At 43.8% G+C, this 27,602-nt stretch overlaps 1 protein-coding gene across 3 annotated transcripts; it reads left to right on the plus strand.

The window, feature by feature from the left end:
* Positions 1 to 737: 737 nt before the first annotated feature.
* Positions 738 to 26,953, plus strand: BIRC2 (baculoviral IAP repeat containing 2). Of its 3 annotated transcripts, none has more exons than XM_035008796.1 (9): positions 740 to 1,071; positions 1,997 to 4,092; positions 4,185 to 4,284; positions 7,706 to 7,784; positions 8,598 to 8,646; positions 23,620 to 23,862; positions 25,475 to 25,729; positions 25,992 to 26,033; positions 26,137 to 26,953. In XM_035008796.1, exons 2-9 carry the CDS (start codon positions 3,195 to 3,197, stop codon positions 26,328 to 26,330), a joined length of 1,860 nt encoding a protein of 619 aa, XP_034864687.1. In that variant the 5' UTR covers positions 740 to 1,071; positions 1,997 to 3,194; the 3' UTR covers positions 26,331 to 26,953. The 3 variants fall into 3 exon arrangements, with proteins under 3 accessions (XP_034864690.1, XP_034864687.1, XP_034864688.1); XM_035008797.1 differs by lacking the exon at positions 740 to 1,071 and adding an exon at positions 1,281 to 1,809; XM_035008799.1 differs by lacking the exon at positions 25,475 to 25,729 and having other exon boundaries at positions 738 to 1,071.
* The last annotated feature ends 649 nt before the right edge of the window (positions 26,954 to 27,602 follow it).

Raw genomic sequence — 27,602 nt, forward strand, 5'->3', positions numbered from 1 at the left:
CGGGGCAAGAACCGAGCGCGCAATCGCCTCGGCTGCACAGCGAGCAGCCGGCCGTGTCTCCGCGGCTCCCGGCACGCGGGGCTCGGGCTGAAGGCCGGGCGCGTGGACGCGCCCGAGCCTCCGTGGGCGTGTTTCGGCACCGGGGCCCGCCGCGGACGCCGCCGGGCGGCCCGGCTCTGCGGCGGGGGGCGGGCGCGGCGCGGGCCCCGGAATTCCCCGGGCTGCCTCCCCCAGTGGCGGGCGGTGCGCGAGTCTTTGAAGCGGCCGCGCCCCGGAGTTCCCCCGCCAGGACACAGCATCCGATTCCATCCACGCGGGGCGCGTCGCGGCCCAGGGCCCCCGCGCCGGGAAACCGCGGCTCCCGCCCCGCAGCGCGCCCCGCCCCGCGTCCGCAGGGAACCGCCGGCCGCGCTCACGCCCGGGGCCCGCCGCCACTGCCCCTGCCCCCGGGACGGAAACCGACAGATTACAGACAGGACACACACGGAGCGATGACAGAGTGGCCGTGACTCTCAAGCGATTACGAAGTCCAAACTGTCATCAACCTTCAACCAACGCCCCGCCGCTCTCCCGGCCGCCCCCGGGCCGGAGCCACAGCGCGCGCACGCCGCCGCCGTCCCCCGCGCAGGCGCAGGCGCAGACACACGCGCACGCGCCCAGGCGCAGGCGCAGGCGCAGACACACGCGCAGGCGCCGGCACCGCCGCGGAGGAATTCCGCGGGGCGGGGCGCGGCGCTTCCGCCGGCTTCCCGACCGCCCGACCCCGCGGCTCGGGGCGTGCCACGGCGCCTCAGGAGGATGTGCGGCGCGGAGGGACAAAGACAGCGCCGCGCCGGCGCCGGCACGGTCCCGCCCGCCGAAGAAGGCTCGGCCGGCCGCTCCCTGACGCAGACTCTCGGCGCCCCGGCGCGGCGCTGACGTCACCGTGCGTCGGCGCGTGCCCGCCGGGGCGGGGGCTCGGGACGCCGGAGCTGCGCCGGCCGGCCGCATCTCCCGGGGTCGCCGCCGTCCGGGCTCACGGGAGGCCGCCGGCCGTCGCGCCGTTTCCGCGTGTGCTGCGCCGGCCCCGCGGTGAGTGCGGCCCCCTTGCGGGCGCGGGGCGGGCGCGGGCGGGCGCCGGGCGGGCGGTGGGGGACGGAAGGAGGCCGCGGCCCCTCAGCCCGGGGCCAGGGGCGCGGCGCGCTGCGGGCTCTCCCCGCTCGCGGACGCTACTTTGTCGGTGGGGAGCCCTCGCCCCGGGGCTCAGGGCCGAGCTGGGTGGGGGCCTGCCCCGGCGCGGGGACCGGACCGCCCGGAGCTCTCGCGGCGTCCCCCCAGGGCGAGCAGCCGGGTCCCGGCGCGGGCAGGGGGTCGGGCGAGCGCTTCCTCGGCGGCCGGCCCCGCCGGGCTGCCGTTGCTCGGAGCGCGGAGTGCCCACCGCCCGGGTCCCGCCGCCGAGGCGGGTGCTGCTCGGCCGGTCGTGCGGCTAGGTGTGCGCGCTGGCTTCCCCGCACGGCCTCGGCTTTCTGTCGGCGAGCTCGTGGTGCGTTTCCCTCCTGGGCATTCTGCCTGGTCCTGGACGGACTTGACGTTGAAACGCGGCGTGCCCGCCTGCCGGGTGCCCGCCTGCCGGTGCCCCTGGGGCGCGGGCTGTGCGTCGCGGCGCTGGCTGCCTTTGCGTCCGGCGCGGCCGGCCGAGGGGCTTTCCTTAGGCTGCTAGATGCTGTCGCCAGGGGAGGGGAGACCGGGAGCGAAGTAGCCGCCTGTGTGGACGTGTCCGTCTGTCTTCAGAGTTGGACGTGTTTTAAAGGACACCTAGTGCCGCTGGGGGTATGTTGCATTTATTTTAATTGCTTTTCCAGTTAGAAGATTTGGGTGACAAATTCCTGGACTTAAGGTGTGTTATCTAAAGTAAATCATTTTTAGGCTGTACTGAATACATTGAAAAGTCTGTAAGTTCTCTTTACCATGAAAATACAGTTTTCTGAAAGAGCTTTTTTTTTTTTTTCCTTTTCAGATTAACAGCCTTGAAGAGTCCACTTTTTCCCCCCCTCGTTTCTTTCTCCGGCAGTAATAAATCCCATTTTGGAGAACCAGAAACTTTATAAAGGGATATAGCTTGAATTTTGTGGAGTGTAATTTTGTGTATGAATTATAGTTTTAAAATATCAAGGATTTTCAGAAAGAAGGCTAGTAGGGTTAATTATTGGTATATTGTGCATAAACAATTCTGTCCATAAAATATTATTCATAGATAACACTAGGAAGGGTAAGCTGTATCTTGATAAGTTGATTTATCTGTACAAAATGATTTAGATACATGATTTTTAAAGATAGGCTATTTAATTTTTAAATGCAGTGTTAAAATTCCTGTTGTGGAAATTTTATGGTTAAATAGTTTGGAGAAAATACCTTCAGTTGATCAAATATAATTGGTATGCAGAATGGGGAAGAAAGACAAATCATGATGCTGCAGGAAATGGAAACAAATACAGACAATATTTAACAGGTGGAAGAGGTAGCAGTTAGCTTGAAGCAAAATCTGACATCATACACACCAAAACAGGTGTAGGGTCAGCAAGTTGTTTCTGAAGCTAGTACAACCCATTTAAGTAAATACTGGGGTGATAACCTGTGTGAAACTAGCCTTTAGATAATATGACCATGTGAAGACTTTAATTCTTGTTTGCTAGAATAAAACAAGATTTTTAGAAATACTGTGTTAAAGGGCTTGAGAGAAACCTGCATATAGTTTTCCCCACTTGTAGCATAATCAGTAATTGGCTTGATAAACAGGTTTTGTAGCTTGTAACTAAAAGCATATTGAAGGCATAATTTAGGTACCCTATAATTATTTAGAATTTTGGGAATATCAATCTCCTCGAAAAATCAAGCAGTTTTAACATATTTCAATAAGTGTGCCAATTTCTTTCAGGCCTTTATGTTAGTATTACACCAAATAATGAGCAATTAGCCCTTGAGTTACATAAGAGTTAATATAATCCGAAACAGTACTAGATGGTATCTTGGTAATTTAGGACAGATATTCGTCCCACCTGAGTGTAAACTCAACATAAATCCCATAAAGAAGGTGTAGTGAATTTTACATAAGTAGAAGCCTATCGTTTGATTCTTTTATGTGGTAAAAAACTAATTTCGTGTGAAGATAGAGATTTCAGGTGAAGGTTTTTAGCCATTAAAAAGTAAAATCACTCATGCACAAAACTACTTCCCAAAGACTTGTCCCAGGTTCTTCATGTCAGAGAATTAAGAGTACCATGGAAGATAGCACGATCTTATCAAATCAGACAGTTGGCAACAAACAAAAAATAAAATACGACTTTTCATGTGAACTCTATAGAATGTCTACATACTCAACGTTCCCCCCCGGCGTCCCCATCTCAGAGAGGAGTCTGGCCCGTGCTGGTTTTTACTACACTGGTGTGAATGACAAGGTCAAATGCTTCTGTTGTGGCCTGATGCTGGACAACTGGAAACCTGGAGACAATCCTATTGAAAAGCATAAACAGCTCTATCCTAGCTGTAGTTTTATTCACAGTCTGGTTACTCTTACTAGCCGGGATTCCACCTTTAAGAATACTTCTCCAACGAGAAACACTTTTACATATTTGTTATCTCCCACTTTGGAACATGGTGGCTCATTCAGTGGTTCTCATTCCAGCCTTGCACCAAACCCTGTTAATCCTAGAGCAGTCGAAGACTTCTCCCCATTGAGGACTAATCCCTACAGTTATGCAATGAGTACTGAAGAAGCCAGATTTCTTACTTACCATATGTGGCCGTTAACCTTTTTGTCACCATCAGACCTGGCAAGAGCCGGCTTTTATTATATAGGACCTGGAGACAAGGTAGCCTGCTTTGCCTGCGGTGGGACCCTGAGTAACTGGGAACCGAAGGATGATGCGATGTCAGAACACCGCAGACATTTTCCCAACTGCCCATTTTTGGAAAATTCTCTGGAGACGCTGAGGTTTAGCATTTCAAATATGAGCATGCAGACACATGCAGCTCGACTGAGAACATTTATGTACTGGCCGCCTAGTGTACCAGTTCGGCCTGAGCAGCTTGCAAGTGCTGGTTTCTATTACGTGGGTAAGACACTGATGTGTGGTTGTATGTTTTATCAAGTTCACTTCGTTTTACGTATTAGGACGTGTGTTTAAGTTCAGTCTTGTTTTCTTTAGGTCGCAATGATGATGTCAAATGCTTTTGTTGTGATGGTGGCTTAAGGTGTTGGGAATCTGGAGATGACCCGTGGGTCGAGCATGCCAAGTGGTTTCCAAGGTAATTGTTGTGAAAGGTATTTCTACACAAAACTGTGCTTACAAGAAGTAGGTGTGCTTGTAGGATTTATGTTTACATTTCAGTATAGCAAAGCTGCTTTTACAATGTTGGGGAATTGGTCTTTTAAAACACCAGATCTGGGGTATCTGCCTGGCTCAGTCGGAGGAGTATGTGACTCTTGGTCTGGGGACCATTGAACCGCACAGTGGGTGTAGAGATTACTTAAAAACTTAAAATACACCGAATTTTAACATTAATTGTTTTGATAAAAATGTTCTAGAATGTTCACTTTTGTAAGTCATGTATTCAGGATATAATTTAACTTGCTACTATTTTTTTTCAAAGATTTATTTATTTGAGACAGTGAGAATGCTAGTGGCGGGGGGGGGCTTAGGAGGAGGGGAGGAGACAAGCAAATTTGATGCTGGGCTTGATCTTAGGCTTGATCCCAGGACTCTGAGATCATGACCTGATCAGCAGTCATGTGCCTAACCAACTGAACCACCCAGGCACCCCTAATTTAACTTATTCTTGAGGACTCATTTATAATTATGGCCATATGTTTTATCTGTAGGGTTCCCATTTTTGCTTTAAAGAAATCTTAAGGATTACAAAGATGTGTAGAATAGCATGAAAGAACATATGTTGGAAAAAAGAGAAAAGGAGAATAAGAAGGGACATAAAATGTTCTAGAAAAAGGCTAATACAAAAATCATATAATGAAAGCTGATTAAGTCTCGTTATAATTGTAAAATTTTTTTTGTACAGTTTATCTTGTGATAAGATCTTGTGATATCTTAGTCTATAGCAGTATGTCCTGTTTTCTACTGTAGCCCACAAATAATTGAGAGGCCGTATTGTTCGTGGAAGTAGAATTAGAAATTAATTCATTTTTGAGGAGCTGTGTGAACTTGGACAAGTGGTGTGACCCTTTTGAAACTCTGTCCTTATCTGTATAATGGGGGCGTTGGACTAGATTTTTTTTAAGTTGTGGTAAAATATACATAATGAAATTTACCATTTTAACCATTTTTAAGTCCATAGTTCTGTGGCATTAAGAACGTTCACATTGTTCCTCCGTCATTACCACCAGACTTTCTCATCTTCCCAAGCTTGTACTCATCACACGAACTCCCCATCCCTGCCCCCGGCCCCCCAGTCCCTGCAGCCGCGGTTCTCCTTTCTGTCTCTCTCAGTCTGACTAGGTACCTCCCATTAGTGGGATCGTACAGGACAGTGTTTGACCTGTGAGTGCCTTTCATAATGATGAGGAATCTCTTGAACCCCTTCACGAAATTAAAACGTCCTATTGTCATTTTTTTATATGAAGATAAACTTGAAGTATTTTATTATGGATCAGTACATTGTTAAAAGTTGTATTTAAAAATTTTATCTTTAATATTCATAATATAACAAGGTAAAATTTGACTTTCTAACTCAAAAGTGACATATTTTGTTTAAATTATTTAGGAAAAAGTGTATTTTGTCAGAATTTTAAATGACTTGATTATGCTTGGCTCTATGGGATTGTGTACATGAAATTTGAAATTTACTAATAACAGTATTTAAAAGACAAATAGCTTTCCAGTTCCAGTGTTTGAATTACTGCATTTTGTCCCTAATAAAACAAAACAAAATCTTGGTTTATTTCCATAATTTGTGTTTTGTTTTAGATGGTTAAAGGAAAAAGGCTTAGGGTGCTTTGTGTAAACACTTCGGAAAACAGCAAATTTTGATTGTGGATAACCTTTAATCTCAGTAAATGGAAAACCAGAATGGATAATAGTTTCAGTGTAGATGTTCGTTTGTCCCATATTTGAGTGCTGGCTGGAGGACGGTTTAGATGGCTGGAGATGAAGACAACAGTCTCTGTCCTTACTGAACTTCTTAGAGGAGGGGGGATAGATGAGCCAGGGCTCATTGTACTTGCTGCTTTAATCATAATGAATGTCAGTCGGTCCCAGAATAAAAATAATTGAACACTGTCAGACGACCGAGAACATCGTGAGAACTAGCTGTTTTATCTCCTTGACAAACTGAAGTCGTGAGCGTGCTTCCACAATCTCTACTGATCTAGCCAGCCAGCAGTTGAAGGGCATTTGGATTGTTTCCAGCTTGGAGCACTAAGCAATAAAGCCACTGTAAACATTAATAAACATTTGTGACAGATGTTTTCATTTGGCCTGCGTGAGTAGCTAGGCGTGGGATTGGTGGGTTGTGGAAAGTTTTCACTTCCTAAGAACTGCCATGTTGTTTTCTTGAGTGGCTGTGTTGTTGTAGGTTCCTGCCGGCAGCCTGTGAGGTCTCCTGGTGTCTCACATCCTTAACTTTAATGGGGTCATCAGTTTAGTGTGGCCATTCCAGCAGGTGTGGTGTGATACTTCTCTGCGGTTTTAATTAGTATTTCCTTAATGATTAATGATGGTGAGCGGCTTATTTGCCTTCTGCATACCTTTGGTAAAATGTCCAAATCTTTTGCCCATTTTAAAGTTGTTTTTTTTTTTGTTTTTAATTACTAAGTTTTGAAAGTTCTTAATACATTCTGGGTACAGGTTCTTTAACAGGTGTGTTTTGCCAGCTTTCAGTTTGTGGCTTGTCTTTTCATTGTTTTAACATTGGCTTTTGAGGATGTCGCTTTATCAGTTTTATCTTGTATGGATTATGCTTTTGGTCTCTTAGTTTAGTGACCTAAGGACAGAAAGATTTTCTGCTTCTTCTAGAAGTTGCATTGTGTTGGGTTTCACGTCTAGGTCTCTGATTCCTTCTTAGTTTTGCACGCAGCATGGCATGGGTGGGGGCTCACTGTTTTTGCGGGTTGGTGCTGAGCTGTTGAGCGCAGGTGATTGAGACGCTGAAGGGATAAAATGGAAGTAGCTGCTAGGTGAGTTGCTTGGAAGGCCTTTGAGCAGCCCTCGCAGTTTGTGGACAAGTTTTGGGGAAACAACCGTCATATTGCATATAGACGAGAATATTTCTGTGTGTTTTGGAGGGAGGGCTTGTGCTTCAGTGGTAATGGAAGAGGGGACCCCAGAGTAAGATAAGCAGTTATTATGTTGTGAAAGATCATGTTTTAGGAATATTAATTACAGTTTCTGAAACTATGTGAAACCCCAAAGTAAATTGTCTATAACAGCATTTTTCAAGTCTTAGCTTGTGCTCCTTTGAGGTCTGAACCCTTTTATTATTATTCATTAATGTGATTAAATAGAAAATACCAGAATGCATCAACGTGTAGTAAGAGTTTGTAGTGTTTTACGAGGATTTTTTCCTGCTTCATACGTATGTGTACTAGGTTGTGATGTAAAATGTTTATACTGTGGAGCACAATGAGAGAGTTTGAAAGCCACTTTTCTAGAAGATCAGGGTTTTTTTTTTTTGGTATAAAACACTTTTTAAAAGTAATTTTCGTCTTCTGTTATAGGTGTGAGTTCTTGATACGCATGAAAGGGCAGGACTTTGTTGATGAGATTCAAGCTCGGTACCCTCACCTTCTTGAGCAGGTGAGTAACTTTTTATATTTGGCAATGCTGAATTCTCCTACATGATAATGACAAAGATAATTATTAGGAGTAGTATTTACATCTGTTTTCTTATTAAGTATGGTTAGTTGCTTTATATCCAATTAATGACACCTTTAATTTTTATTTTTGTAACTGTCTTCTTCAGGGCTTTTTAAAAATTTTTAGGGGCGCGCCTGGTGGCCTAGATGGTTGAGCATCCAACTCTTGATTTTGGCTCAGGTCATGATCTTGGGGTCGTGGGATCAAGCCCTATGTTGGGCTCCATGCTCAGCGGGGAGTGTGCTTGAGATTCTTTCTCTCCCTCAGCCCCTCCCCCTGCTCGTGCTCACTTGCTCTCTCTAAATAAATCTTAAGAAAAAAAAAGATTTCTTGCTTTTAGGCTTCTGAAGAATCACTCAGTCTCCCACTGTACAAATTTGTGGTGGGATTGAAGGAGGATCTGTAGTGTCTCCTCCATCTTTTCCAGAAAAATAAATAAACAAAAACAACTTGTTAGGAGTTTGGAGCCTCTGAGAGTGATCCAGCCGAAATATCTCTTAAATGGAATGAGGAATCATTAATATTTTTTCCTCCTTTCCTAAAACTAGAGAAATACTTGAACTCTAATTTGGAAGTAGGTAAAGTTTAAGGGGATTTTTATTGATGATTAAGGTTAAATAGAGCAAAGTAAGTATATAAATTACCTAGTTTTCAGAAGAGTATGTATGTTACTTAAGGTAAACTTATTGTTGCTCCGTTTAAGGTTGTCTGAGATTTTTGATTTTACTTATTAATTTTTCTCCTGTTTCATAGCTTTTGTCAACATCAGATACTTCTGGAGATGAAAATGCTGATCCACCAAGTATGTATGAAAATATTCCAAATGTAGAATGGGAATTTTTATAAGAATGTTAAGCACACAAGTATATAAACAGGATTTGATTCCTGAGGACATAGGAAAAAGTGTTGGGAAGTTAACTAATAAATATTACGTGTCTACTAAGGTTGATGACATTTTTACAGCATTCTAGCAAGTATACTAATCTTTGTTCTTCAAGTGCTAACCTTCCAACTGGTGAAACAGGACGTATGCAGAAGAGAAATAACCATCACTGATAATACCAGATGAGAAGTATGAACAGTAACCCCTCTAAAGAGAAGAGTTTGCTATATATAAGCCAGTATGTTTGGAAAGGGCCAGTTGACGGATGAGTTAAGAACTGGGCGAGATTTTAGCTGTTTGTTAGGTGTGTAGTATTTTAGTGCAAGGATAGGAAATAGATCTGGTTAGAACTTAGTTTTGGCCACATCTGGCATTTGGTTAATGTATGTAGTTTTCATATGTTAGGGTGTCCAAAATAATGAAGGTAACAGTGCACCATTTCTTGGCAGATAGCATGACCCAGATGACTCAGGAGGGTTGTTGAGGATTTGGAATCGGTGTTTGACGTGATAACTGCCTCCTGTGTGATAGAGCTGGAAGAGATAGGGCCGACTGTTCTCGCTTTAAATTTATGACAACAGCTTTCCGTGGGCCGCCCTGCCACCCTGTGCCGCTCCCCAGTACATACAATGACTGTCAAATTTTCTCTCTTTGGAAGGTTCTGTGCTCTCTTCCCTAACTTACGCGCAGCTCATAATCTTGCGTCACTGAGGAAATAAACACAATCAAAAGAGAACTACTCCCATTTCCTCCCAGCAAAGCCACCAGTCTGAGATGTATCCATACCACTCGCCTTTCTTTTCCTTTCATGAAGGAACTAAGGCCAACTTTTCTACTTGTCCTTTGTCCTCTGAATCTCAAACCTGCTGCCAGCGTAAGAACTTTGCTTTGGCAGTGCTCTTCCCTTCTGTCTCGTAGCATCAGGTTTTCAGTCTCTAGAATATTTCAGCATACGAACCTAATGTACTGTAACCAGTCCTAAGAAGACCCTTCCTTAAGCCTGCGTCATCTTCTAGCTGTTGTCTCACTTCCTCGCTTCCCTTTATAACAAAATGTGTAGAAAGATTTATCTGTGCTTACTCTCTTCTTTTCCATTCTTTCTTAAACTTATTCTACTGAAAACTACTCTTGTTAGGGTCCCCAAGAACCACTGTCTTAGTAAATCCACTGCTTGACCTGTTATCAGCATTCGAAACAGTTGAGTGCTTCATCCCTTTCTCCCCCAGCTTTATTGGGATAGGATTCACATATGACATTATGTAATAAGTTTAAGGTAAGAAGTGGCATGATTGATACACATACATTGCGGAATGATTACCAGGTTAAGATAAACACATCAGTCACTTAACATAATTTTGTTTTTTTGTGTGGTAAGAATATTTAAGATTTACTCTTTCAGTAACTTCCAAGTGTGTAATACAATACTGTGAACCATAGCCGGTACTCTATGTATTAGATTCTCAGAAATTACTCATCTGGTAAAGTCCATCCATATTATTGCACATGGCAGGGTTTCCTTTTTTATGGGTGAATAATATTCTGCACATACTACCATGTTTTCTTTATTCAGATCTGCTGATGAACACCTGGAGGTTGTTCTCATGTATTGGCTGTTGTGAATCATGCTGCAGTGAACATGGGAATGCAGATAAATCTTTCAGAAAGTGGTTTTGTTTCCTTCTGATAAACACAGAAGTGGGATTGCTGGATCATAAGGAAGTTCTATTTTGTTTCTTTAAAAAAATTTTTTAAATTTATTTTAGAGAGCGTGTGTTTGCAAGTGGGAGGAGGTACAGAGGGAGAGGCAGAGAATCTCAAGCAGACTCCTGCTGAGCGCAGAGCCTGACACTGGGCTTGAACTTATGACCCTGAGATCATGACCCGAGCCGAAATCAAGAGTCAGACGTTCAACTGACTGAGCAACCCAGGTGCCCTGGGAAGTTCTATTTTTAATGTTTTGGGGGATCTCCATACTGTTTTCCACAGGGGCTGCATTACTTTACATGTCCACTCACAGTGTAAGAGGCTTCCCTTTTCTGCATTCTTGCCAACACTTGTTTCTTGGGTTGTTGATTTTAGCCATTCTGACAGCTGTGAGGTGGTAGCTCATTGTGGTTTTGATATATATTTCCCTGATGATGAGTGATGTTGAGCATCTTTTCATGTGTCTGTTGGCCATTTGTATGTCTTCTTTGGGAAAATGTTATTCATGTCTTCTGCCCATTGTTTAGTTGGGTTATTGGTTTTTTGAGAGTTGAGTTTTAGAAGTTCTTTGTATATGTTGGATATTAACCTTTTATCAGAGAAGTCATTTGCAGATATCTTCTCCCATTCGGAAGGTTGCCTTTTACTTTTGTTGATTGGTTCCTTTGCTGTGTGGAAGCTTTTTATCTTGATGAAGTCCCAGTAGTTCATTTTTGCTTTTGTTTCCCTTGCTTCCGGTGACATGTCTAGTAAGAAGTTGCTATGGCTGATGTCAGAGAGTTTGCTGCCTGTGTTCTCCTCTAGGATTTTGATGGATTCCTGTCTTACATTTAGGTCTTTCATCCATTTTGAGTTCATTTTTGTGTGTGGTGTAAGGAAATGGTCCAGTTTCATTCTTCTGCATGTGGCTGTCCAATTTTCCCAACACCATTTGTTGAAGAGACGGTCTTTTTTCTGTTGTATATTTTTTCCTGCTTCGTCAAAGATTATTTGACCATAGGGTTGAGGGTCCATTTCTGGGCTCTCTATTCTGTCCCATTGATCTGTGTGTCTGTTTTTGTGCCAGTACCATACTGTCTTGATGATGACAGCTTTGTAATAGAGCTTGAAGTCCGGAATTGTGATGCCACCAGCTTTGGTTTTCTTTTTCAATATTCCTTTGGCTATTTGGGGTCTTTTCTGGTTCCATACAAATTTTAGGGTTGGTTGGTCTAGCTCTTTGATAGGGGTTGCATTGAATGTGTAAATTGCTTTAGGTAGCATAGACATTTTAACAGTATTTGTTCTTCCAATCCGTGAGCATGGAATGTCTTCATATCTTTGTGTCTTTCTCAATTTCTTTCATAAGCGTTCTGTAGTTTCTAGAGAACAGATCCTTTACCTATTTGGTTAGGTTTATTCCTAGGTATCTTATGGTTTTGGTACGATTGTAAATGGGATCAATTCCTTGATTTCTCTTTCTGCTTCATTATTAGTGTATGAAAATGTAACATTTCTGTATGTTGATGTTTTATATCTGTTGTAGCAGGTTTTTGGTGGAGTCTTTCAGGTGTTTTTGTCACCTGCAAATAGTGAAAAGTTTCACTTCTTCCTTGCTGATTTGGATGCCTTTTATTTCCTTCTGTTGTCTGACTGCTGACGCTGGGACTTCCAGTTCTGTGTTAAATAGTAATGGTGAGAGTGGCCATCCCTGTTTTGTTCCTGTCCTTAGAGGAAAAGCTCTCAGTTTTTCTCCAGTGAGGATATTAGCTGTGGCTTTTTCACACATGGCCTTTATGATGGTGAGATATGCTTCCTCTAAACCTTTGCTGAGGGGTTTATCATGAATGATGTACTTTGTCAGATGCTTTTTCTGCATCTATTAGAGTGATCATATGGATCTTATCCTTTTTCTTCAGTATCACACTGATTGATTTGCAAATATTGAACCATTCTTGCAGCCCAGGAATAAATCCCACTTGATTGTGGTGAATGAATCATTTAATGTACTGTTGGATTCAACTTGCTAATATTTTGTTGAGAATTTTTGCATCCATATTCATCAGGGGTATTGACCTGTAGTTCTCTTTTTTGGTGGGGTCTTTGGTTTTGGTATCAGGGTAATGCTGGCCTCATAGAATGAATTTGGAAGTTTTCCTTCCTTTTCTATTTTTTGGAATAGTTGAGAAGAATAGGTATTACCTCTTCTTTAAATGTTTGGGAGAATTCCCCTGGGAAGCCATCTGGCCCTGGACTCTCATTTGTTTAGGAGATTTTTGATTGTTGATTCAATTTCTTTGCTGGTTATGGGTCTTGGTCAGGTTTCCTGTTTCTGTTTTAGTTTTGGTAATTTATGTGTTTCTAGGAGGTTACCCATTTCTTCCAGGTTGTCCAGTTTGTTGGCATATAGGTTTTCATAATATTCTCTTAGAATTGCTTGTATTTCTGTGGTGGTGTGATTTGTCTCATTTGTGATTTTATTTATTTGGGTCCTTTTTGTTTTTTGGTAAGTCTGGCTAGGGGTTTATCAATTTTATTAATTCTTTCAAAGAATCTGCTCTCAGTTTCACTGATCTTTTTTTTTTTTTTTTTTAACTTTATCATTTATTTCTGCTCTGATCTTTGTTATTTCCCTCCTTCTGCTGGCTTTAAGACTTCTTGCTGTTCTTCCTTCACCTCCTTTAGGTGTAAGGTTAGGTTGTGTATTTGAGACTTTTCTTGCTTCATGATGTAGGCTTGTATTGCTACATACTTCCCTCTTAGGACCACCTTTGCTGCATCCCAAAGGTTTTGGACCATTGTGTATTCATTTTCATTTGTTTCCATGTAGCCTTTTATTTCTTTGATTTCTCGGTTGACCCACTCATTCCTTACTAGCATGTTTAACGTCCATGTATTTGTGGTCTTTCCAAATTTTTTCTTGTGGTTGACTTCCAAGTTTCAGAGTGTTGTGGTCTGATAATATGCACGGTATGATCTCAATCTATTTGTACTTGTTGAGACCTGCTTTGTGACCCAGTATGTGATCTCTTCTGGAGAATGTTCCAGGTGCACTCGAGAAGAATGTGTTTTCTGCTGTTTGAGGATGGAATGTTCTGAATATATCTGTGAAGTCTGTCTGGTCCAGTGTGTCATTCGAAGCCATTGTTTCTTGTTGATTTTCTGCTTAGATGATCTGTCCATTGATGTGAGTGGGGTGTTAAAGCTCCTACTCTTATTGTATTATTATCAATGAATTTCTTTGTTCTGAATTGTTTTATGTATTTGGGTGCTCCCAAGGTGGGGGCATAAATATTTACAATTGTTAGATCTTCTTGTTGGATAGACCCACTAATGATGATATAGTGACCTTCTTCGTCTCTTGTTACAGTCTTTAGTTTAAAATCTGGTTTGTCTGAAAAAAGTATTGCTACTTTTCTGATGTCCTTTTCTTTCTTTTGATGTCCATTTGTGTGATCATTGGTTCTCCATCTCCTCATTTTCAATCTGGTGGTGTCTTTAGGTCTAAAATGTGTCTTTGGTAGGCAGCATATAGATGGGTCTTGGTTTTTTTTTTTTTTTTTTTTAAAGATTTTATTTATTTGACAGAGACACAGCAAGAGAGGGAACAGAAGCAAGGGGAGTGGGAGAGGAAGAAGCAGGCTTCCTGCAAATATTGAACCATTCTTGCAGCCCAGGAATAAATCCCACTTGATTGTGGTGAATGAATCATTTAATGTACTGTTGGATTCGACTTGCTAATATTTTGTTGAGAATTTTTGCTAGGGGTTGCATTGAATGTGTAAAGACTCCCTGAAGTCTTCCATTCATTTTTCAAGCCCAGCGAGTATCCTTATGATCATTGCTTTAAATTCTCCATCAGGCATGTTACTTATATCAGTTAGGCTTAGATCTCTGGCCATGGCCTTATCTTGTTCTTTGATTTGGGAGAAATTCCTCTGTCTTGTGGGACTCGATCCCAGGACCCTGGGATCATGACCTGAGCTGAAGGCAGATGCTTAATGACTGAGCCACCCAGGTGCCCCTTGTTTTTTGTTTTTTTTTTTTTTAAATTTTATTTATTTATTTGACAGAGACACAGCGAGAGAGGGAACACAAGCAGGGGGAGTAGCAGAGGGAGAAGTAGGCTTCCCGTGGAGCAGGGAGCCCGATGTGGGGCTCTGTCCCAGGACCCCAGGATCACGACCTGAGCCAAAGGCAGACATGTAATGACTGAGCCACCCAGGCGCCCCTTGTTTTTTTTTTTAAATCCATCCTGACACTTGTGTCTTTTGATTGGAGCTATTAGTCTATGTACATTCAGAGTAATTATTGATAGATTTGAATTTAGTGCATTTTATTATTTGTGTTTGTTTCTAGAGATTTTCTGTGCCCCTTTCTTGTCTGTCATTTTGATCTTTCTTTTCAACTTAAAGAGTCCCCTTTAGTAGCATTTCTTGCTGGGCTGGCTTATGATTATGACCTCCTTTGGTTTTATTTGGGAAACTCTTCATCTCTCCTTCTATTCTGAATGACAGCCTTGCTGGGTAGAGTATTCTTGGCTGCAGATTTTTCCCATTCAGCACGTTGAATAATACATCATGCCACTCCCTTCTGGCCCACCAAGTGTCTGTGGGGAGATCTGCAGCTAGTCTTACAAGGAAAGTGAGTTAAGATACTTGATTTACTTCCCTTGTAAGTTAAGGACTGCTTTTGTCTTGTTGCTTTTAAGACTCTCTTTGTCACTGTGGTTTGCAAATTTTCCTACAGTATGTCTTGGTGTTGGCCTGCTTTTGTTGATTTTTTTTTTTAAAGATTTTATTTATTTGAGACAGAGAGAATGAGAGAGACAGAGAGCACATGAGAGGGGGAGGGTCAGAGGGAGAAGCAGGCTCCCTGCCAAGCAGGGAGCCCCATGTGGGACTCGATCCCGGGACTCCAGGATCACGACCTGAGCCGAAGGCAGTCGCTTAACCAACTGAGCCACCCAGGCGCCCCTGCTTTTGTTGATTTTGATGGGAATTCTCTGTGCCTTCTGGATCTGGATGTCCATTTCCTTCCCCAGATTAGGGAAGTTTTCTGCTATTATTTCCTTACATAAACCTTCTGCCCCCTTTCCTCTTCTTCTCCTGGGACTCCTGTCATACCAACGTTATGATGTTTGATGGAGTCACTGAGTTCTCCAAGTGTGTTCTCACGTTCCATAATTCTTCTTTCTCTTTTGTTCATTGTCATTATGTTCCATTACTTTGTCTTCTGGATCACTAATTCGTTCCTCTGCTTCTTCTAGCCTGCCGTTCTTTGCATCAATCCTGTTTCCATGATCAGTTAGTACATTCTTCATCTCTGACTGATTCTGTTTTATTCTCTTATCTCTGCAGTAAGGGCCTCCCTGAAGTCTTCCATTCATTTCTCAAGCCCAGCGAGTATCCTCATAATCGTTGCTTTAAATTCTCCAGGCATTTTACTTATATCAGTTTGGCTTAGATCTTTGCCTGTGGCTTTGTCCTTTTCTTTGATTTGGGAGAAATTCCTCTGTCTTGGCATCTTGCCTGTGTCTCTTCCTTCTCTCTGTGTTAGAAAAGCCTGTTATATGACCCATCCTGAGAGTATGAAGAAGAGGTCTGCAGTGCCCAGGGCCTGGTGCTTCAGGGAGTGTCTCAGATGTGTGCTGTATGCACTCTGCTGCTGTGGTTTGGCTGCTCTGTCCTTTGGGCCAGTGGTCTGCAGGGGCTCTCCTTGCCCTCTGTGGACAGTGTTTGGTCCCTGGCCTGAATGTGGCAAGTTTTAATGAGGTGTGCGCTGGTCTGCTTGTGAAATGAGACCTGACACCAACTCCACCAGAACTGAGGCCTTGCAGAACTCCCTGGTTGGGAGACGTGGTGTGGGCAGGGGTTTCCGTTTGTCTTCTGGGGAGGGGCCTGCTGCTCTGGGCCTGAGCAAGCCTGCCAGAGGAGGGCCTTCCCGGCAGAGCGCAGGGGTGTGGAACCTGGTGTAAGCAGGTTAGGCGGCCAGTGTGGGCGCTGCGCTGTTTACTGCAGGTGGCTCCGTGTTTATGCTGAGGGGCGGGGAGGGGAGTGGGGCCAGCGGGCTCCTTTGTTCCCAGAGAGGCGGCTCTGTGAACGCTGCCTCTCCAAGAAGAGCGAATAATCTCCCCCCATGTGCCCCAGGCGTTTTCAGGTTTTCCAGATCACTGTTTCCACACTGTCCGCCTCTGGGTTGTTTGCCTGCCTCCTCTCCAGCGGTAGGGCAGTGCCCTCCAGGCTCTAGCCCAGGCAAGCCCGCTGACCTTGAAAACTCCAGGCTTTAATCTTGGCTGGTTGCAAGAACTCAAGAAATTCAGCCCCTGTCGTTTTCCCAGACTGTGGCTTTGGGGAAGCGTTCTCCTTGTGCGTTCCCCAGTGTGCCCCTGTCTCTCCTGCTTCTTTGCAACCAGGGCTCCCTCCCCTCTGCAGCCCCTGCAATCCCTTTCTCCCCCAGACCACGTCTCCACACTTCGTACCTTCTTCGATGTGGCTTCTTCTCTCCCTTTAGTTGTGGAGTGTGTTCTGTCAGTCTTCAGGGTGACTTCTGGGGTATTTAGGATGATTTGATAGTTATCTAGCTGAGTTCGAGGGACGAGGTGAGCCTGAGGTCCCCTGTTCCACCACCGTTTTAGCTGTCCCTGCCCCTCTCCCCAATTTCGTGTCTCTGTTCATCAAGGATATTGGCCTGATGTTTGTTTTCATGTAATGTCCCTATCTGTCTTTAGTATCAGGGTGGCTGGTTTCATGAAATGATTTTGGGATCGTTTCCTTCTCTGCAGGATGCTGAAAGAGTTTAAGGAGGGTTGATGTTGATTCCTTTTAAAATCTGGTAGGATTCATCAGTGAAATCTGATTCCAAACTTTTCTTTGTTGTGAGATTTTTGATTACTGCTTTAGTTATCATAGTTGTTATTGCTCTGTTTAGATATTTTATTTTTACCTGATTCAGTCTCGGTTAAGTTGTAGGTTTCTAGGAATTTATCCATTTCGTGTATATCGTCCAGTTTCTTAGTGTGTAGTTGTTCACAGTAGTCTCTTAGGATCTTCTGCATATTTGGAGCGTCATTTGTAATGTCTCTAATTTTGTATGAGTGCTCTCTTTTCTAGGTTGGTCTAGCTAGAAGTTTGTCAGTTTTGTTTACCTCTTCAAAAAAACAAACTGTTAGTGCCATTGTTTTTTTCCTTTTGTTTTTATAGTTTCTGTGGCATTTATTTCTGCTTTACTCTTTAATATTTTCTTCCTTCTGTTCACCATAGGCTTAGTTTGTTCTTTTTTTGTATTTTTGTTTTGTTTTTGTTTATTTTTAAACTAGTGAGTTTTCTTAAAATCCAGGGTAGTTAATATATACTGTGTTATATTAATTTTGGGTATACGATATAATGATTTCATGTATTATTCAGTTCTCATCAAGATAAGTGTACTCTTAATCTCCTTCACCTGTTTCGCCTATTTCCCCCACTTTATTTTCCTGTATTCTGGATGTATAAATTAAGCAGGTTTTTTTTTGTTCTGTTTTGTTTTTTTGAGAGCTTTTTTTTTTAAAGATTCACTTACTTTAGCGTGTGCTGAGTGCATGTGGTGGAGGAGGGGCAGAGAGAGGGGGAGAGAAAGAATCTCAAGCAGACTCCCCAGTGCTGGGGAGCCTGACTGGGGCTTGATCCCATGACCCTGAGCTGAATCTAAGAGTTGAATGCTTATCCAACTGTGCCCCCCAGGTGCCCTAGAGAGCTTTCATTTTTCTTAATTTAGGCATTTATCACTAAAAACTTCCCTCTCAGAACTGCTTTTGCTGAATCCCCTAAGTTTGGGTATGTCGTGTTTTTATTTGTCTCAAGTATTTTCTGATTTCTTACTGATTTCCTTTCTAATCCATTGGTTGTTCAAGAGTGTGTTGTCTAATTTCCCTGTATTTGTGAATTTGTTAGTTTTCTTCCTGTTACTGATTTCTAGTTTTATGCCGTTGTAGGTGGAAAAGATACTTGATGTGATTTCAGTATTTTCAGTTTGTTAAAGCTAGCTCTGAGGAGAAGCTGGGATCTGTCCTGAGGACTGTTCCACGAGAGCTTGAGAAGCATGTGTTCTGTGCTGCTGAGTGAGGTCCACTTGGTGTAGAGTGTTGTTCAGGTTTGTGGTTTCCTTATTAATCTTGTGTCTGGCTGCTCTGGCCAGTATTGGAAGTGGGCTGTTGAAGCCCCCTGCTTGTAGGTGTTAGTCTCTTGTCCTCACTTCAGTGTTGTTAATATGTGATTTAAATATATTTTTTAAAGATTTTATTTATTTGAGAGAGAGCTGGAGGAGGGGCAGAGAGAGAGAATCTCAAGCAGAATCCCCCATGAGCACAGAGCCTGGCGCAGGGGTCGATCCCATGACCCTGAGATCACAACCTGAGCTGAAGTCAAGAGTCAGCTTAATCAACGGATCCACCCAGGTGCCCCTGCTTTAAATATGTAGGTGCTCCACTGTTCGGTGCACACACGTCTATGCATTTGTTATGTCCTCTTGGTGAACTGACCCCTTTGTCCCTATGTAGTGACCTTCTCTGTCTCTTCTCATTGATATTTGTCTGAAAGTCTAACTTGTTAGGCCTCCACTCTTCCATTTCTTTGGTTGCCATGTGCATGGAATATCTTTTTCCATCCCTTTTCAACTTGCCAGAGTCTCTTGTAGGAGGCATATTGTTGGGTCTTGTTTCTTTAAATATATTTAGCCATTCTGTGTTTTTTGATTAGAGAACGTAGTTCATTTCATATGTTACATTTTAAAGTAAATACTGGTCCTCTGAAGACTTCTTATAACGATTTTTTTTTTCAGTTCCTTTGTTCATTTCTTCTTCTCTTGCTGTAGTCCTTTTTTACTTATTTTCTGTCATAGTGTGCTTTAACTATAGGTTTTGTCTTTGTGTTCACTGTGATTTTCGCCTAAAGCATCTTAAGAGATGGAGTTGTTGCTTTACGCTGGTTAACAACTTAACACTTCGACTTATCTTCACCGCACATTTTGCACTGTTGATGTCTTACTTCTGATATGGATCCCTTAACAAGTTATTTTAGCTGTAGTTACTAATACTGTTTTTTTTAACTTGCACACTAGAGGTGCAGTAATGGTAGAGGGTATGCTGAATTTGACTCCATATTTACGTTTACCAGGAAATTATACACTTGGGTGTGTTTCCATGTTGCTATTTAGTGTCCATTTCAGCTTGCAGATAACCTGTTAGCATTGGTTGTAGGGCAGGTTTAATGTTGAATAACTCCTTCAACTTTGGTTTTCTGGAATGTCTTATCTTTTTTTTTTTTTTTCATTTCTGAAGGATGGTTTTGCCATTATTATTGGTGTGGTTTTGTTTTCCGAGTCCGTCTCAGCTGCCCTGCACGGTCTCTGTGGAGCAGTGTTTGGAGAGCCTGAGGGTGTCCCTTGTACGTGAGCAGTCGTTTTTTTCTTGCTGTTTTCAAAGTTCTCTCTTTATCTCTGTGTTTTCACATTTTGACTATTAAACATTTGAGAATAATGTTTGGGTTGATCATGCTTGTGGTTCTTTGATTTTATTGTTGCTGGAGAATACAATAACAGAACTGGAAAATCTCTCCCATGATTTGGGAAGTTTTCAGCTATTACATCTTTAAATAAACTTTCTGCCCCTTTTTCTCCTCTGGGACTCCTGTGATGTGGATGTTCATTTGTTTGGCGGTGTCTCATAATTTGCATAGGTTTTCTTCACTCTTCCATTCTTTTTTGTTTTTGTTCCTATAACTGGCTGATTTCAAATAATCTCCCTTCGAGTTCTCTGATACTTTCTTTTGTGTGGTCAAGTCAGTTGTTGAAGCTCGTGCCTCAGTTTTCCAGTTCTGTTGTATTCTTCCGCTCGAGGATTTCTATTTGGTTCTTTTTTGTAGTTTCTTTTTCTATATTAAACTCCTGAGATGTATTTCTGAAATGTATTATCATTTCTTTTAGTTGCCTATCTTTGTTCTCGTGAATTTCGTTGAGTATAAGATGATAATATTTAGTTTGTTGTCAGACAGATTGTAGATCTCCATTTCTTTGGGGTAAATTACTGGACCTTTCTTGGTTTCCTCTGGTGTTGTCCTGTTGCCTATTTTGCATGATATGAGTATCCTTTCATTGGTGTCTGTGCATTTGAAGAAAGAAGCATCTCTTCTAGTCTTTACAGACTGGTTCTGGCAGATAAAAGACCTTTTCCTGTCAATTTCCTTGGAGGATATGTAGTTGGAACCAGTTTTGAGGCTGTTGCTTGGTCTGTGGTGGGATCTGTGCTTGGTGGGCTTGTTACCGGCGCTCAGGCTGGCGTGGTTTCTGTCTGGTCCCTTGATGGGTGGTACTGTCTCCAGTACATTGTTCTACAGGATGTTGGGATCCGGATCTGCTGCAGGGTCCACCGTTGGGTCCTCAGACGGCAGGACCGTTACCAGATATGCAGATGGGTGTGGCTCCGTCTAGGTCTGTGGAAGGACTCCTGTCTGGAGCAGGAAGGGGCCCTGGACCGTGGCTGAGAGGGGCGGGAACCGAGCCTGAGGGCTGTTTCTGGTTCTACAGCCCAAACTAAGGTCTGCAGACTTGGCTGTGGAGGCGCGGGTGCGCATATCTCCCGCCAGGTGCTTTGGTGGGCAGGGCTGCTTCCCGATGGCATTAGGAGAGGCTGGAGCTGTTGCAGGATCTCCTGAGGCGCAGACAGGAGACTCCCTGGGTCCCAGTGCTGGTGGTGTTGCTGTGGACTGAGGCTGAGCCCTTTCAGGAGCTCTAGGTGTGCACTGGGCAGTGTGTCTTGCTGCGTCCCTGTGCTAGCAGGACTGTTTGCAGATTGACGCTGGGATAGGTTGGTCCTTCCAGTTCTGCATTCTGACTGAATTTGGTAGATTTACCTCCAGGGGCTCCCTGGACTATGGTGGGATGCAATTCACAGGCAGTTTCAGTGTCTGCAGCTGGTACCGAGGTCTGTATGTCCATATGCTAAAGCATGGGTAGGCCTGAGTCCTCATTCTTTTGTGCAGGGTGCTGGTGACAGGATCAACCAAGTGGACCTGTAGCCAAGTCCTGAGGGTATGGAGGTTTCATAATCTTCTGCCTGGATCTCAAAGCTTTCACAAAGGCACCGTTGTTTGCAGGTGGATTCCAAATTGCTGTTGAGTCACAGTACAAGCGGGGGACATCTTACTTGGTAGTCTTGCTGACATGATTCTCCTGCATCCTTCTTAAGACACCTTCTTCGCTTGGCTTCCTGGACACCACATTCTTGGTTTTCCTCTATTTCTCTGGTTAATCATGAACAGTCTCCTTTGGTGGCTCCTTTTTCAAACCATAAATGACAGAGTAATTCTCAACAGTTGGCCCAAATTTATTTCTTCATTGCCTTAGCTCCGGGCTGGCACGTCCAACTACATGTTTAAATCTCTACTTGATTATAATGGGTGTTTCAGGGTTAATACGATCAGAGCAGACCTTTTCTCCTGTTTTGGATCCCTCAGATTTGATCTTGTCTGGCCTTCCCCATCTCAGTTAATGGTACCCACCTACTGAGGTCAGAAAGTTGACTCAAGTCAGGCATCAACCCAGAATCTTCGTGTGTCTGTCCATCTCCACAGGGCACTGTCAGCCCAATCCATACTGTAGTCACCATCTTCGTGAGGGCCTGGCTGGTCTCATTCCATCTCACATCATGAACGTATCACAGAGCTGCCAGAATCATCTTCTGAAAACACAAACCAGGTTTTATCATTCTTCACTTCAAATGCCTGCAGAACATTCTAGCACACCTAGAGTGAAAGATAAACTGGCGAGGCTCTACATGGTCTGGGGATCACCCTCCTTTCTGACTGCTGCTCACCACTTTCTTTCTAGTTCTTTTTTTTTTTTTTTAAAGATTTTATTTATTTATTTGACAGACACAGCGAGAGAGGGAGCACAAGCAGGGCGAGTGGGGGAGGGAGAAGCAGGCTTCCCGCTGAGCAGGGAGCCCGATGCAGGGCTCGATCCCAGGACCCTGGGATCCTGACCTGAGCCGAAGGCAGACGCCCAACGACTGAGCCCCCCCTAGGCGCCTCTTTCTAGTTCTTGAATGTCATGATTTTGTCTCGAATTGGGCTTTTATGCTGCTCTTGTTGCCTAGAAGATTCCTCTCAGATGTTCCCGTGATCCTCCTTACCGCTCATGTGCTCGCTGTGCCTTTGCCGCTCCCCACAGGCGGGTGGCTGGGCTGCAGTCGCGTTTACTAGAGCGCTTGTCCAGCAGAGGGCAGTCGGGCGCCTTGAAGGATGGTGGCTTTCTGTAATTTCTACAGAAGTGCGTTGACCCTGTTCCCAGAAAGTGCTTCCCTGATCACCCCGTATCAGTGGTCCTCATCCCTCCTAATTCCTTTTAATCACCTCACACAGCTTTCTGTTCTCAGAGCGTCTGTCGTGATCAAAGTCACATGACTACTTCAGCCACGTTTTGTTACTACGTTGTTAGACGTATTTTGCGTGAATGAATCTTCCACTTCACTCTGCCCCCATCTGTGTTATTCCCTCTGCTTCATCCGTCCGCCTCTCTAGATCCTGTTTATCCTTCAAGTCCAAACTCTGACGTCAGCTTTAATGAAGTCTTTGTTGATTTCCCCTGCTTTCTTGGGGTGTACTTACAGTCCTAGAGCATATTGGCTCCCAAAAATGACTGTACATCAGAATCATTTTGGGATTTTATTGTATTTATTTTTATTTATTTATTTTTTTGGAGATTTTATTTATTTATTTGACAGAGATCACAAGTAGGCCAAAGGCAGGCAGAGGGAGAGGGAGAAGCAGGGTCCCTGCTGAGCAAGGAGCCTGATGTGGGGCTCGATCCCAGGACCCTGGATCATGACCCGAGCCGAAGGCAGATGCTTAACCAACTGAGCCACCCAGGCGCCCCCATTTTGGGATTTTCGAAAAGACATGTATTCCTAAGCCCTGTCCTTACAGAGTCTCTCACTAAGTAGGTTCCAAGATGTAATGCGGGAAGTGATATTTTAAAAGGTAGGGCATATTGTTACACTCTTCATTTGATCCTGTTCATACTTCTGTGGGAATTACAGGTAATTGGTGCATAAATAGCTCATGTACTTTACCAGGATATGAACAGCATGAGAGTCAAGACTGTGCCGTAGTCATGATTTTTCTCTGTATTTTGATATTTGTGGAATTTAGCATTGGTACATGTCTTTTCAAATAGTTGTCCATTTTGGACCTGGAGAAGGTTCTTCAGAAGATGCAGTCATGATGAACACCCCCGTGGTGAAGGCCGCCTTGGAGATGGGCTTCAGTAGAAGCCTGGTGAGGCAGACGGTGCAGAGTAAGATCCTGACCACTGGGGAGAATTACAGAACCGTTAACGATATTGTGTTAGCGCTTCTTAATGCTGAAGATGAGACCCGAGAAGAAGAGAAGGAACAACAAACTGAAGAAATGGCATCAGGTACTCGGGAATGTTAGTCACTCACCCTGTTTCTGCAAGGCTCAAAAGCCTGGGTGACCTGTCGCAGGAGCGCCGGCATGTGTCCGCTACCTGCCGGTGTCCCCCGTTCTGCATGGTGGGCCACGCTGGGAACCGGGCACGACAGCTTCCTTTCTATGTTTCTGTTTCAATAAGATCTGTGATCGGTGCCAATCAGAGGATTTTAGCATAACTTTTTGAAGTGTATTACTTTCCTCGCTCATATATAACATTTATATTGTTTGAGAAAGGAAGAGTTGAAAGTTGAGTGCAGGTCTTATTTCAGTTTTTTAAAAAATTTTCCTTGAAATCATATTCTTAACATAGTATTTGACTCCCTGGTCCTTGTTCAGTGGTCCTTCTACAGAACATAGACCTGATGGTGAAGTCTTAGTTGCCGAGAGGCCCCTGCCCGGCCCAGAGTCAGTGGGGAACTGACTGTGGTGTTCACGCAGCGGACGCTCAGTCTGTTGAGTGATCGTTCCTCCAGCAAATACGAATGGAGCACGCGCGCCCGTATCTGACCCCGTGTGCGTCATAGCCGTGGTGCTTGCTCCCGGGGCTTGCGGCCAAGCTGTGGTGCCCAGCACACAGCAGCTGCAGAGGCCAAGGCTGTGCACGGTGTTGAGTGGGGGTGTGGGTTGGAAGACACTTTGTGTTGAAGCTGGTAAGTAATGCTAGATGTGGCTTAAGAGAACCGTATCGTGTGCTTATGGAGAAGAACGGTAAGGTCTGATTTCTAAGTGGAGACATTTGCATTTGAACCCTGGCTCTGTCAGCAGGTTGCGATTCTGTGACGTGGAGGTAATAGTATGAATTGCATGGGGTTCAGGGACAATTAAATGAGAAGTTGCAAACAGAACATTTCAGCGTAGTACCAAGCACATGGAAACGTTGCTTGTGAAGTAGATGGATGTGGGAGTGACGGCTCAGGGCACATAGCCAGGGAGCGGCCAGACTGGTGTGGGGGCCTGGGTCTGTCCTCGTGGGACAGGTGACCCTCGCACTGCAGTCGTGCTCCTTCAGCACGGGGTGGGAAGGACGTCATCAGGAGACTGGCTCTTTGAGGAGGTCGCTTGTGCTCTGAGGTTTCTTCCTCTGTGTTTGAAAATGAGAAGTCATTTCATAAGTCATATATTCAATAAGTCATACCCGCCTTATTCAAGTGATAGGATCTTTGGTATCAAATAAGGGAGTTTGTACGAAAGTGTTTATAAAACTAAAGTGATAGGATGCAAATAGAAGTCAGTATTATTAATTCCGTAGTTTTACTGTCCTTTAAAATTCTGCTTGCTTTCTATGGAACAGCAGGGTTCGAAGACCTCTGTAAATATCTCCACTTTTAGAAATGACAAAAACAGAGACCCTGTGTGTTGTGTGTACTATATGATATGCCTTAGCTAAATCTTCCAGAAGTTTTCTGAATGATAGGTGTGAATTTAAGTGCAAACAAATAACTTTATGCTTCTTTTTCAAGCTCCTGTTAATTTAGTGCCTAAATTGTTTGTAGGGTTGGTTGTTAATGACTGTGTGTCTATAGTTGGAGCCCTTTAAAATCTAAAGGATTTTTTTCTTTTTTCTTTCTTAAATGAAGATGATTTGTCATTAATTCGGAGGAATAGAATGGCTCTCTTTCAACAGTTGACTTGTGTGCTTCCTATCCTGGATAATCTTTTAAAGGCCAATGTAATTAATAAACAGGAACACGATATCATTAAGCAAAAAACACAGATACCTTTGCAAGCAAGAGAACTGATTGATACCGTCTTAGTTAAAGGAAACACTGCTGCCAACATCTTCAAAAGTTGTTTAAAAGAAATTGACTCTACATTATATAAGAACTTATTTGGTGAGTTTCTGGTAAAATTATTTCAGAAATCTGTGGGATTATGTTCATGTTTATGTTTGACAAACGATAAATCCAGTTAGCCAACTCTAGTCTGTACATTCAGCTGGCTCTAAAACAGGGAGGTCTTCCCATTGCCCCAGTGGTATGACTGCGTAATCCCTCATCTGTAGCGAGCATCTGTGTTGCTCAAGGAAATGAGTAGTGGGTGACTCAGTCTTACGTTTGGTAGAATAATGCCTTTTGTATGATTTTCTTTCCTCAGTGGACAAGAACATGAAGTATATTCCAACTGAAGATGTTTCAGGTAAAACAAAATGAAGACTTAAGACCAACAGGAAATACTACCCTTTTTTTTTTAATGGGAGTTAAAGTGGAAACTAAATTTCACTGAAGTCTGTTCTTACTAGGTCTGTCGCTGGAAGAGCAGTTGAGGAGGCTGCAGGAAGAGAGGACGTGTAAAGTGTGCATGGACAAAGAAGTTTCCATAGTGTTCATTCCTTGTGGCCACCTGGTCGTGTGCCAGGAATGTGCCCCCTCTCTGAGAAAATGCCCCATCTGCAGGGGGGTAATTAAGGGCACCGTTCGTACTTTTCTCTCATAAAGGTCTGTAGCATATTGTTGAACACGTGAAGCTGTCTGAAGTATAAAAGAATTATTGGTTCTTTAATTAGGACATTTGTGTTGTATTCTGCTTTGCTACTAGTGATCTTGTTTCAGAATATTAGTATCCTTTGTCCTAATCTTTGTTTAGACGAAGGGGGGTTTGTGTGTGAAGGGATGTGTTAGTGTGCGTGTGCGAGTTCGGGGGAGGTTACGGGGAGCCTCAGTGCCCTGAGGTGTCCTGTCGGAAGGGCCTGCGTTTGGTGTTCTTTCTGGAAGCTTTGAGTATGACCTGAGAGTGTGCAGTTGACAAGACCTGGACACCGGGCGGGACCACTGGAGTTTACCACAGTTACGTGCCAAATTCTCTTTGATGTTTTTCCACTTGTGTTTTAAAATAAGGACTTTTTTCTTGCTGGTCAGTAAGCTTTTCCCTAATTTGTGAGAACCTCTTAATAAAATTCTTTAAAAAGACTGCATCGTTTTTTTCCTCCTGACTTAAAAAGTATTTTCTCCATGCCTTAATAGGGTTATCAGGGTTAAATGAGTTACTGTACAATCCTATCTGTTACTGTAAGCACTCAGATGTTAGCTGTTAAATAAAAGTGGAATTCATAAAACAAATTACTAAGAAGTGTTCTTAGGGGCGCTTGGGAGGCTCAGTGGGTCAAGTGTCTGCCTTTGGCTCAGGTCATGGTCCTGGGGTCAAGCCCAGCATCAGGCTTCCTGCTCAGTGGGGAGTTTGCTTCCTCCTCTCCCTTTGACCCTCCCCTCGTTCTCTCTCTCTCTCTCTCAAGTAAATCTTTAAAAAAGTGTTCCTAAATAATGTAATTCATGAAATTCTTTTAAGATGATATCTGTGTAGTTGCTTTGTGTATTATAATTAAAATCCATGTTAAAAATTAAATAAAATTAGGTAAATCTGCATTGGGATTTAAAAAAAAATAGTGTCATGGCTTTGTTGCATAGATGTTGGTGGGAAGAGGAGGTGGACCCAGGCAGGGGTCCGTGTCTCCTTCTTGGGCCTGAGCATCCCCGTCCTTCCCCAGATCTGGGTCCGTGGCAGACTTCTGAGGCCCGGGGAAAGCAAATAGTAAACACTCCATGTGTCTTCTTATCCTGTAACTCCTTTAGGTGCCTTTACATAGAGGATACCCTGGGAGGAGTGAAAGTTTCTCCATCCTCCAGGCTCTCGTCTCGCCTTTGTTTGCAGCGTGAGGTGCTGATGAACTTGTGGGCCCATGGCCTCGCGTCGGTGGGAGGGTTCTCCCTG

The sequence above is a fragment of the Mirounga leonina genome, unplaced genomic scaffold (assembly GCF_011800145.1).
Source record: "Mirounga leonina isolate KUSES-001 unplaced genomic scaffold, KU_Mleo_1.0 Mir_153, whole genome shotgun sequence".
Lineage (NCBI taxonomy): Eukaryota > Metazoa > Chordata > Mammalia > Carnivora > Phocidae > Mirounga > Mirounga leonina.

Excerpts from the sequence above, each read along its gene's own strand:
- BIRC2 (XM_035008796.1), top strand. The coding sequence starts at position 3,195 with ATGCACAAAACTACTTCCCAAAGACTTGTCCCAGGTTCTTCATGTCAG. Across the intron at positions 4,285-7,705 it reads CATGCCAAGTGGTTTCCAAG|GTGTGAGTTCTTGATACGCA; the intron begins GTAATTGTTGTG and ends CTTCTGTTATAG. Across the intron at positions 25,730-25,991 it reads ATTATATAAGAACTTATTTG|TGGACAAGAACATGAAGTAT; the intron begins GTGAGTTTCTGG and ends TTCTTTCCTCAG.